The sequence below is a fragment of the Pleurodeles waltl genome, chromosome 9 (assembly GCF_031143425.1).
Source record: "Pleurodeles waltl isolate 20211129_DDA chromosome 9, aPleWal1.hap1.20221129, whole genome shotgun sequence".
NCBI classification, from domain to species: Eukaryota; Metazoa; Chordata; class Amphibia; order Caudata; family Salamandridae; genus Pleurodeles; species Pleurodeles waltl.
Window position 1 is genome coordinate 996,064,509 of NC_090448.1, and position 12,619 is coordinate 996,077,127.

The following is a 12,619-nucleotide window of genomic DNA, read 5'->3' on the forward strand; positions in this document are numbered from 1 at the left end:
TACTGGCCAAACGTTTTTTGACACGTCACTGGAAATCCTCAAGACTCTCCTCGGTACTCCAATGGAGAGAGGAGGTGGCACAGTGTGGATTAGCGAAGCGCGGGGTAATACACCAAGAGCAGTACAGGGGACACCACAAACAGCCAATAGCTCTAGAATGGGACACTATACTAGAAAACTTAACACACAGGACAGTGAGGAGGATAGTACTTACTAGGACATCACACGGCTTATCCACTAACATTAGACCTATACCACCATCCCACCATAAAACCTGTAACATTAGACCTTGTGGGTAACACACCTGTATTTGTGCCAAGGCCCCAGGTCGCATTTTCCGGCTGCTTAGTGATTTGTACATCCTACATCAATAGATTGCTTAAAGTACCAGTTTGGTTCTTTTCAGCTATTATGTTCCTCATTCAATAGAATTCCCCATGTCCCTACAAAGGATATACATGTTTGTCAGGCCATAGTTGGGAGGGAGAGTGGGTTAAAGGGTTTACCGTTGTGTTTACATTTGTATTTTATGTCCATTCATGACAATACTGTACTATTTTATATTATGTTACTGCTTGGATCAAGACAAGTCATTTTCATATCCCCAAATAATGCAGACTTCCCACCGATCTTACTACTTTAGTGCAAGGTTGTGCCCCTAGCAATTTTTAACACAAACGTTATTGCATTTTACATTTTTCAGTTACATAGGGATGTGCTGCTTGTGATTGAATACAGGTAGTAATAGAGTTTTTTACTATTACTACCTGTATTCAATCACAAGCAGCACATCCCTATGTAACTGGAAAATGTAAAATGCAATAACGTTTGTGTTACAAATTGCTAGGGGCACAACCTTGCACTAAAGTAGTAAGATCGGAGGGAAGTCTGCATTATTTGGGGATATGAAAATGATACAATAAGAAGATATGAGATTGGGTGTACCAAGTCCTGGAAGTATTCTGGAGTTCTAAAATTGAACTTCAACAGCTGTGTAGACTAAGGCAACCTAAAATAATAGTATAGAAAAGGGTCAAGACTCTAACACTTCTTAGTCTGCCACAAACTCTGTCACTATGGTGGGGAAATTGTAATAGCCCCCAACACTATGGTGGGAGATGTGAGAAGGCCACAGCACTATGGTGGGGAATTGGGACAGACCACAAAGCTATTCTGGGTAAACAGATGCAGACATTAACACTTTGGTGCAGAAATGGGATCCGAGGTCAACAATATGGTGGATACAGAAGAGAAGGGCCTAACACCAAACTATTTGGGGAAGTCCTGAGCAGAGTTATGGATATAGAAGGACAGACACAAACCTGAAGGGGACTTGCGGTGGACCTTGACACTGAGCTGGAGCTACCAATGACTGACCTGACACAAAGGTGAGTCACAGATGGAGCAAGACTGTAGTACACATGCACTTTCAAAACAATAAAACACAAGAATAATATATTATCTTTATCCCAATGGTCACATTGAAGCACACAAAGGGGAACATGGACGGTCACATTTGAATAAACGTGCTTTAAGATTTTTGTATAACTGCTTCAGAAAATGACAGATTTTTACAGTACATATAGATTCAGTTCTTCGTACTCTACAAATCTTACTATGAATATCTTATGAGCGAAAACAAATTTTGATTTACTAATATAAAAAACAGATAAGTAAAATTATATTTGTTGCATAGCTCCAATTATTTGCTTTTCAGCCGAAAAATATTTAGTTTGCACTACAGCAGCTACTATCAAAAGATTATGCCTCTTTCCAAACGAAATCAAATCCATGATGTGTAACAATCAATTGCAATGCTTACCTTGCAAGCTTGCTGAGGCCAAGGACTTGTTTGTTTGGGAGGTATCCTATATGTACCTAAATGAAATATAAATACATTTGTTAGTTCCTAGATCTTTCAAAACATGCTATGTTTTTATGATAACAATTTGTGGTTTCATTAAGTTTACAACTGTACAGGATTGAAATTCAGACATATGATTTTGAGTCTCATCTTTGCGGTGTGGCCGAGTTGTGGATGCTGGTGAACTTCTTTCTGTTCCAAAATTAGACGTACTGAGGGAAGGAGGCATTTGCAGTCATTATAACTGACGTAGCATTTCCATTCGCAAACTATGGATGTGCAATTTGCACATCGGCTCATTTGTAAATTGGAATGCAAATTGCGATGCAGCCTGTGTAACAGACTCCCAGTGATTGGCTGTCAATGCAGGGATGGAAGTCTGCAAGGCACAGCATACCTACGTTCCTTCATTTGCTTTCTCCCAAAACATTTTTTTTTTCAAAAGCAGTCTGTGTCCATTAAAGGAACTGGAGCTGCTTTACAAAAAATGTTTCAGAAATGGTGACCTCTGACTCCAACCAGCCCCCCTTTGCCCCACGATTTTTGTGAATCGCAGGGTTATAACTGCAAAAGTACTTTATATATCTGCCCAAAAGAGTATTATGGATATAGTGGTATATTTTGTTTAAATATATATGTTCATTTTGTGCACTTTAAAGGCTGAACTTTGCCTCCGAACTCCCTACTCCAGATCTACTCCCCTGCATTCAATGGGACACCCTTTAAAGCATCTCTGACAGTAACACGCAGGTTGAAATTGTAGACATGAACCACAGAATAGAAGGATTTTGGGCCTAATTACGAATTTGGCGGATGGGAATACCCTGTCCGCTAAACTCCCAACAGGGTGGCTGCCACTGTAGTGGCAACCTCCCTGCCAGACCCAATCCGACTTTCCTGCTGGGCTGACATCAACCCCGTGGGAAAGTGGCAGCAGCATTGTCACCGGCTCGTAAGTGAGCCAGTGGCAATGCTGCCGCCCGCAGGGGACACCAGCACCCTCGTAATGCACACGGTCTGCAAAGTAGACAGTGCGCATTACGAGGGTGCTGGCCAGGGGGCACCTGCGCTGCCCATGCCATGGGCAATGCATGGGCTCCCCTGTGGCCTTCTGCACCTGTTCTCCACCAGCCTTTTCATGGCGGTGAAACCAGGTTGTAATCAGCAGGGCAGCGTTGCGTGCAGGGCAGCCCTGGCTGATTGCAACCTGCGCCCACCATCAGCCCGTCAGGATCACAGATCCTGGCGGAGATGGCAATATCCTGGTGGTTCGACCGCCAGATTCGTAATGAGGCCCTTTGTCTCTGGGAAAGGAATTGTCATATTAACTGACAGCGTTTACATGCATTTTGTAAAAATTTGACTCTTTGTTACCTGGAATGACAAAACTTTAGAAAAATATAAAATGTTCAAATGTTTTCTCCTTCCCCCCTTGCTTAAGGCTGGGACCATAGAATGCCTGTATGGCAGAAATCACGTCTTCCACAGCTCTGTGTATTCTCCTAGCCCTTAGTATTTTTCAGAGAAACAAGAATTTGTTGAGACTATAAAGCAAGGCGAAGGCCAACTCCAACATTGACAAGGGAAACTGCATTTATTTTTAACATATGAATTACCCAGTGCAACAACTACAATGGCAGATACCAAAAGACAGCAGCTCCATAATAATCCCAAAATAACCGGGGATTACACTGTGCCCGCTGCATGCCAGCCTATGACTACCATTGCTGCCCATACACAAGTTCCTTGTTTTTTGTTTAAATCAATGTTATGTCTGCTCTTCGTCTATATGTTAAGACTGGGGTTAGGGACAATGCAAGCAGTTTTGACACCTAAGGCCCAGTAACGTTCTGCTGCCCCCTCCAAGTATTCACTGGCAATTAGGCCATTTTTGATGCTCTTAGAGGCAGTCAGGCACCCCTCCAAGCGGATGCAGAGAGGTGCTTGCCAAAAAGCGACATCAGAGCACCTACATTTGTTGTAGCAGTATACTTAGAATTGGAGGGATTTTTAACAAAGACGGAAACAGTAGAAAAGCCCTGTGTAGCTGTGAAAGTCATTTGCAGAAACAGCAGACAGCCATGCCATGTGCTAAACACCATTCACTTTGCATCATTTCATCCCAGAAATGGCGCCCACTTCGAACAATGCTCAACACAGAAAATTACACAGATGTCTTTCCCATAATTTCTAATGCCAAAATTCACTGAAATAAACTTTTTTAAATGAATGTTACGCTCCTGCATGTTCAACAGATTTATAGTGATAATGATAAAGAGACAATTTATACAGCAGAATAATTAGTATTGTGGTTCTCATCTTATCACCCTCTTAAACCTGAGAGGATCCCGGAATGGAAACCTGTAACATGCATGTTTTGTCCATTGGCATAAAGCACTTGCCCCCTGAAAAAGGGATTTTAGTTGGAGGACTGTCCTGTCTTGAGATGTTTCCCAAAGGCACGTTCTTCATCAACAGCTCCAATGATTCATTTGTGAACACATAAGACCCCAGTCCCAAAACGTTGTCGACCACCACCACTGCAGAGAACACCCAAAAGGACATTAAAATCAAGGCTCACATTCTTCCCTTTAACCAATGGTGTGATCCTGGTAAAATAATAAATATGGTAAAATCCACATTTCTCACACATTCGTCATGCCAGTCAGTTGCCAATCAATCCACCTCCTGGGGCCTTAGCAATTATTTTCAAAATTACACTATATTTTCAGTCATCACTATTTCTACAACTTACTCCTCTAGCATTCTCACACATATTTTTATATAAATGTTCTTCAGTAAGTTCGAAAATCCATTTTAGGTCTGACTTTAGCCAAGGCTTTTTGATTTTTCTAAAATTAAATACATATATTAACTACTGGCGGTTACCAGACAATCATGCACCCACTCACAGATGCACTTAGGCTCATGCACTCACTCACAGACGCACACAGAGACTAATGTACCCACTCACAGATCTACTCAGACACTTACGCATCCACTCAGACTGATCAGACAAACAGGCACCAACTCACTGACCCACTCAGACCCTCACCCACCCACTCACTAACCCACTCAGACCCTCATGCACGCAATCATAGACACACTCAATCGCATACCTACAGATACCCACCCAGACAGTCATACCAATCACAGACCTACACAAAGATTTATGCATCCACTCACACATCCACTCTGCGACTCATGCACCACTCACAGACCCACTCAAAGATCTATGCACCCACTGACAAACCCGCTGAGGTACTCATGCACACACTCACAGACCCACTCAGACTTATGTATGCGGGGTTAGGTGGTTATAGGAGGTCAGGTGCTGGGCCTGGCCAGCCAACCACTGCAGTGCAGAGCCGAAGGGCATGCGTGGCAAAGGGGTGGGTAGTTCTAGTGGGTTGGCCAAAAGCCCTGGCCACAGGCTAGGTCCTGCAGCCAACCTCCGCTGTGCACGGCCAAAGGCCGTGCATGGTGGTGGTTGGATTAATGTATAGTAATTAAAATTACTTTGCGCTAAAAGAAAACATAGGAATTCACAGAAAAAACAGGATAATATAGTTAGGAAACAGAATTAAAAAACTATAGAAAGTCACTTAAAAAAAAAAAAAGCTTACAGGGACGTTATAGTTAGGTTCTGAATTTACTCGCACAAAGCCATAGAAATTCAGCAGTTAAAGTCATGGTTAGCTCAAGTAAATATAACTTGTGCCCTCAGGTAACTATAATTCACGCCATCGCCTTGCACTGCTAAGTACCTCACATAATACATCACTCGTGATATCTCTGATAACCTCGTTGATAATATCAATAGAACACTTGCAGTAAAATTATCAAGGATAAAACTGTGCATGGCGGGGGTGCGACTTATAGTTTCCTTAGGGCACGAGTTATTCATATTGAGCTAACCATAACTAGAAATGCTGAATATCTATGGTTGTGTGCGAGTAAATTCAAATCCTAACTATAACGACCCTGTAACTTATTTTTTAAGTCAATTTCTGGTTTTTAAAAAATTCTATTTCCTAACTAAAACATCCCTGTAATCTGTTTTTTTTTCAGTGAATATATATATATATATATATATAGATAGATAGATACACACACACACACACACACACACACATATAATGCTTACTTATAGGATATTTCAGTTAGCCTTCTTCATCCATTGGCCTGTTATTGTGTCATTCACATTTTTCTTCTTCCCACTCCAGGATACAGTAAGGGGCAGTAGGTCAACAAACTTTTGTCATGGGGTATCTTCACTGTGAGTGATGGCTTTCTGCCGTTTCACAAGGATCACACACAAATAAGCTCCCTACAGTGCCAGGGACCACTAAGGCACAGTATGCTTTTTTAAATATAAATGAAAACATGTTTGTTTTTAGGCTTTTTTTAATTATTGTTTGGGGTCCAGCAGCTCTCCAAAAATCAAGTTTTCTAAAACCAAGACAAAATAAAACAAGCATTAACAAAGCAAAAAGACTGTATAGCACATTCTAAGTAGGAATAATCTGAAGCGCTGACACAGATGCAGCTCGGGCTCCATGGCATCCTGGTTCATTGTTTGTGTCGAGCAGTGAGTGGTTTCCCTTCCAAGTCCTGTTTCTGCCGTGCTTTTGATGGCATTGGTACCACCCCGGAAAAGCTGGCGGATAGGCGGGTTGTGATGGGGTGGGCAATACATTTTCTTCCGCCTGTCTGTTGGCGGTTACGGCTGCGGTGTTTGTTGCTACCGCCGTGGCGGTCGGAGTGTTAAAGTGGCTGTCTGTGTTTTCGGTTTCCGTCGTGGTCATGATCCTGTTGTATTACCGCCGCTTTAACACTGACCGCCAGGGTTGCAAAGAGGGACTATATGTGGAAGAGCGAGTTGAGATATATTGTTAACAAAGTGCTACAGGTGTATGATGCGATTATGTATAAGTTGTTTTTCTTCACATAAATAAAACTGGGGGGAAAAAACAAAGCAAAAAGACTGGCAGCCAATTCCAGACCTATTAAGCTTTGTCAACCCTTGGTAATTAGTGAATTTTGCTAAATAGGAAATGGAGGACTCTAACACTGTCAGAACTCTGTTCAGAAGGCCATGTGGCAAGCAAGAAGTACTGGATCCAACCATGTGGGCCGAGGCCTTTTGCTCCTGATGTCTAAGGGCCCGACCTACTATGGATCATGAGCAACTGGGCCACGTAGCCCCTCAGCACTTGACTCTCAGGGGTGGCACAGGTGGGGGAGGGGAGGCAGTTGAGGTAGACACAGGGATGAACATAGGCTCACAGCTTAAAATGTTCAGTAGCAACAATAAATATCTGTGCAATTAAATGCTTGTTTTTTTTCTGAAAAAAAGAGTATTTATCTACCAACACAAAGTGAAATACGGCATTCATGAACAAAACACACAGATCCCTGAGGTCAGGGCTCAAGTGTTTTAACAGGTGGGTCCTTGAACAAGGCGTTGTTTTACTATAACTCATTAAAATTTGTTTAAAAAAAAAAAAAAAAAAAAGATAGTTGCTGAGTCCTCCTCCCTTCTTGCTAGCAGTAGTTCCCCATTCACTATAAATGACATTCAGGTTAAGCCCCACTAATAGTCTGTGTCTCAGGAGTCCCACTTCAACTCCGTTTGAAGTCAAAAGTGTTCCAGTGGTGAAACGCTATATGGCAGGCAAGTTCCTCTGGAACTTTTTGGTCCGTACATCAGTCTTACATCAGTCTTACACACATCGGCAGGCCCTGCATGACCGGAGGCTCCAAATGCGTTCCCTTCACGTGCGCTGAAGCTGCAACGGTTTTTGTAAGCCGCGGACAGGTGAATCCACGTTCCTCATCTGCAGTCCTGCGAGGTACCAAAGGGGAAGGTTTTCTTGGATCCTCCCTACAGGGACGGGGACGTTTGATGCTCTTGGTGCTGAGCCTCAGTCAGGGCTTGGACTCGCACATGTTGCCCCAGCACCCTTTTTCTTTCAAACATTATCCTGATCAAGTCATCCTTCTTGCCTTTTGTCTGGTGACCACACCTGGCATCCGGAGTCACTGTCCTCACTCCCCACACAGGCTACAGCCCGACTGGCATGGCAGGAGTCTTCATGGCGACCCCACCTGGCATAGAAGGTTGCCGACTTCACTCTGTACACACAATATGGTGTGACTGTCACAGCAATAAACTTTATAGTGGCCCCACCTGGCATACAGGGTCGTCAACTCCACTCTGCACATGTGATATGGCCTGATGTCCACAGCAGTAATATTCATGGTGGCCCACCCTGGCATGCGGGGTAGCTGACTCAAACCTGCTCACGGGCAATGACCTGATCAGTGCAGAAAAGTTTACAGCTCACTTCATGGCAGCCCTCCTCTGGCATACAGGGGTCACCAAATTAAACCTAAACCTACACACAGGCAATGACCCAATATGTGCAGCTGCTGTTTCCTCACACCTTGTCCCAGTGGCGTAGCGTGGGTTGTCAGCACCCGGGGCAAGGCAAGTAATTTGCGCCCCCTAACCCGTGGATTTTAGCACTCGCGAGTGCGAGCGCACCCCCCCCCCCAGATGTTGCGCCCGGTGCGGCCGGTCCCCCCCTGTACCCCCTACGCTACGCCACTGCCTTGTTCTAGGAATCTAATCACCTGGATCCCCAACTGGACATCGCTCCCTCCAAGAATCTCCTCTTTCTCACAGGGCACACTAGTCTTTGCAAGCAGGCAGGCACTGGTGCTCCAGGCTCCCGGGGCAGATTATCTTGAATTCCTTGAGTGATGTCTCCTCACTCAGCTGGGAGACTGGCATGCCTTCGCCTCCAAGCCCTGGTCACAGGCAGACGTCTTGCAGAGCTTCTGCTTCTCCCCACAGCTGACTGGCTGCTTGGCAGTTGACAATTTTGGGGGCCTCGAGCACCCATTCTTATTGTCCATTTCAAGACACCAAATTTGATTTAGAGTCTGGCTCTTTGAAGTTTATGTTGGGGATCTGCTTCCTTTCGAAGCTCCCTCTCCTCTCCCAGCCCCTTGTCCAGAAAGCAGAGTGTCACAAAAAGGGCCGCTCCAAATTGACAGCCCCACATCACAGGCCATGGGAGTGACTAGAAGTTCACACCTGGATGTCAGCCACAGCAATATGGGTATTAAAAGGCTACAACAGGACATCAGTCCTACTCTTTATAATTCCCTTATAAGCTCCATCTCCTTGAGATGTGCCCAGGCCCTTATCCAGAGTCACCTCTCGGAATCAAACAGCATCCTTTAAAGTATACTGAATAGTCTGGCTTTCCCTTCCTCTAGTGTGTCCCACCTAGCTCACAGAAATGCAGAAATCGGTTTACGTGGGTTCCTTTACTTCCATATGCTCTTCAGTCTCTCAAAATAGAACCCAGATTCTTTTGTGTACTATACCATCCACAGGCACACATACACCCAGTACATGTGTATAACACAAATACACCGCACAACACTATATCTTCCAAGTATTGTGCCATTCACAGGCATGCAAACACCCAGCACAAGTATATAACACACACGCACTTCCCTGCACTGCTGCATCTCCCTGTACTGTACCATTCACAGGCCCACATGCACTCAGTTCGTGTGTAGCACTTATGCACAATACCATCCCTGTATTACAGGCACACATACACCCACTATATAACACACACGCCCTGCACAGCAGTACATACCACTCTCATGTAGGCAAAGAGTGGGTTAATCACACAGCAGATGAACTTCAAATGAGTAAGCCTGTAGGCCTCACTCTAGTGATACAGGTAAAAAGTCCTGCTCACTCCTACTGATCACTCCCTAAATGCATGCTACCAACAATGTGTTCGTGCTGCTAAACTCCTGGCAAAGGCAGTAGCCTTTCACCACCATGAGGGTGGCATTTTGGTTGCCCCTCCCGGTCCAAAAGACCACGATCCGTGACTCAGACCTATGTCATGGCGCACATGCATGATCTGTGTTCATACATGACAACAAAAATCAGCACCAGGGATTCAGACATCATAGCGGTTGGGGCACTCAGTGCAGGGGTATACATCCATCACTATGTGAGGGACTTTCCGTCCCAAAAAATACTGGCAGCAAATCACTCTTTCTGGTTGTTCAACCATGTTATAGTGTAGTAACCACGTAGGTTCATCCCCTTTTGACTCTGTTCAACATGAAATTTGCATTAAGCATTCATTCTAGCACTTATCTTCGTCAGAACCATTTCATGCATAACACCTTTGGTCAGTTCCCACTTCATTAGCCAACAACATGTTGCACTCTCAGACTAGTAGTGTTACTTCTAATGCTATAAATATGGATTAAAAATCACAAATTGAAAGTGCTATTGGTTGAAAGGCCAGCACTGGTTGAAAATGAATGTCAGTCGTTACTTCGTAGGAGTCATAACACTGCAGTCATTACAATAGGAGTGCCTAAATATTGCATGCCATTACATCCGGATTGGCCTCCACATCACATGTTTTAACAACTGAAGTATCTTTATTTTGCAGGCAGGTAGGTAAGTATTATTGTTAACCCTCTGTAATTGTGTGTGTGTGTGTGTTTTTAAATACAGATAAACATTCTAAATTAACACACGTTTTAATGCTTAAACTATTTGGATTAAAATTCGTTTTTTTTTTTTAATACATTAATGTGAATCATTTTATTTAATTAATGCAATTAATGTAATTTTACTTATTTAAAATGTATTCATTTCACCCATCCCTGCACACTGAAACATCCTCTGTATCCCTATACACTGACTAAACCACAAAAAGTCCTTATTACCCCTATACTCTAACCATCCCGAATAGTAAAAGTTCCTTACTACCTCTGTACACTAGCCTTCCATGACCCTAGGGAGGACGAGCGGTGTCTCTCCCATTTTAAATCCATCTCAGTTTCTGATCTAGGGCCTATTCTGCCCAAGGTAAAATATGGTGCTCCCTCGGATCCTGCCACCCCCCCCCACCACCCAAATGCTGGCAAATGGCATGGAGGCCATTGCTCCAGTGCTCTGTGACCTTAGTTGTTCCCTTACTTAAGAAACCTTCTCTGGATCCATCTAAACCTGAAAATTTCAGGCCCATTTCCCTGCTTCCTTTTTTTTTACTAAGATTATACAAAAATTACGTTCAAACCATAGCACAAAATCCGCACTTCTGCTGGCCTTGGAGTCCCTCAGAAGAATCACTGATGCTGGGAATCCCGTAGCTTTGATCATGCTTGAACTAAGCGCAGCATTTGATACGATCTCACATGGACTACTACTGGAGATATTATGGTTAAGCAGGATAGATGGTCCAACTTTGTGGAGGCCAGCCTTCTACCTAACAAATCGTACCTTTCAAGTGATTTAAAAACCCTTCACATCTAATATATGCTCACTGAGGCAAGGGGTACCACAGGCAGTGGTGATCGAGTGCCATGCCTTTGAGATTGTGTCTTATGTGGATGACACACAGCTGATTATTGCCCTCTTACATGAGCAGGATTCGAGCACTGCCCAGCTGCAAGCATGCCTTTCAGAAGTGGTAGGTTGGATGAACAGGAGCTGCCTCAAGCTGAATGCTGAGACAACAGAGGTCCTTGTGGTGGGGAAACAAATATCCATTTGATCGTCGGCCTGGTGGCCAGACACCCTAGGAGCGGTTCCTGTTCTCAATTCAGCGGTGAAGAACCTGGGTGATGGTTTGATTCAGGCCTCACATTCAATAAACAAATCTCATAATTGGCCAGCTCCTGCTTTAACATCCTAAAAATGCTCAGAAAGATCATTAGTTTCCTCCCTGTAGAGGCAAGAAAAACAGTGGTCCAAGCCATTATCCAATCTAGGCTAGACTACTTTAACACTCTGTACCTAGGTTTCAACAGTGGTAGGCTGCAAAAACTTCAGAGGATACAGAATGCGGCCACCCGAATGCAGCTCAATATCGCGGAGTTTGCCTCCGCGGGTCAGGCCCTAGTAAAGCTTCACTGGCTCCCAGTGAAGAAAAGAGTGGCATTAAAAGCCGTGTTTTTGTTTTAAAATCAGGCAGGGGAAGTGACTGCAATAGCTTCTTCAGATGCTCCACGATTACCGCTCAGAAAGTAATCTCTGATCCACAGATGCTGCCTTGATGGTAGTGCCTAGAATTAAAATGGCAAGATTAGGTGGCCGTTCCTTCAAATGTCTGGCCCCCAACTATTGAACTCATTGCTTTGGGCCCTGTGCCATAAGGAACAGGAAACCACCTTACACAAGATGCTAAAAACCTGGCTCTTTCAGTCGAATGAGATATAATACCCAATGAGCTAGCAGTCAAGATCGCTCTCCATGAGCCGGGTAGGAGATGGTGGGTCAGGTTGAGGTAACCTCCAGCATGGGGACACTCCATCTTTATTAACATATTAATGATCAATTATTAACATAACATGACATCACATAACATTACCCATCCCTGATAAACGTATTACTGCCCATATACACTTCCCATCCCTCAATCCTAAAAAACCCTTACTAGCCCTATACCAGGGTCTTCAAACTGGAGGTTGGGCCCCCCTAGAGGGGCCTAAAGTGATCACGGGGGGCACCAGGCTCTGGCCAAAAGAAGCATTATGCTAATAACAGGGCTTTGTTTTACGCCTAAAAATGATCAGCACTAAACGGCTCTGTAAGGGGCCATCACTAACATGTTTTGTCATTTATATCCAAGCTGGAGAATGTGTCAAAAGGGAAGGGACTCCAAATATGCTTCAACTCCCCCCCACTTCTAATAT

At 44.1% G+C, this 12,619-nt stretch overlaps 1 protein-coding gene across 1 annotated transcript in view; it reads right to left on the reverse strand.

Moving 5' to 3' along the window:
* Positions 1-12,619, reverse strand: part of GCH1 (GTP cyclohydrolase 1) — a 325,902-nt gene that overhangs the window by 195,078 nt on the left and 118,205 nt on the right. Inside the window, exon 3 of the mRNA XM_069208542.1 lies at positions 1,823-1,878. Within this exon, the coding sequence (XP_069064643.1) occupies positions 1,823-1,878 (56 nt within the window). The remainder of the gene's footprint in view (positions 1-1,822; positions 1,879-12,619) is intronic.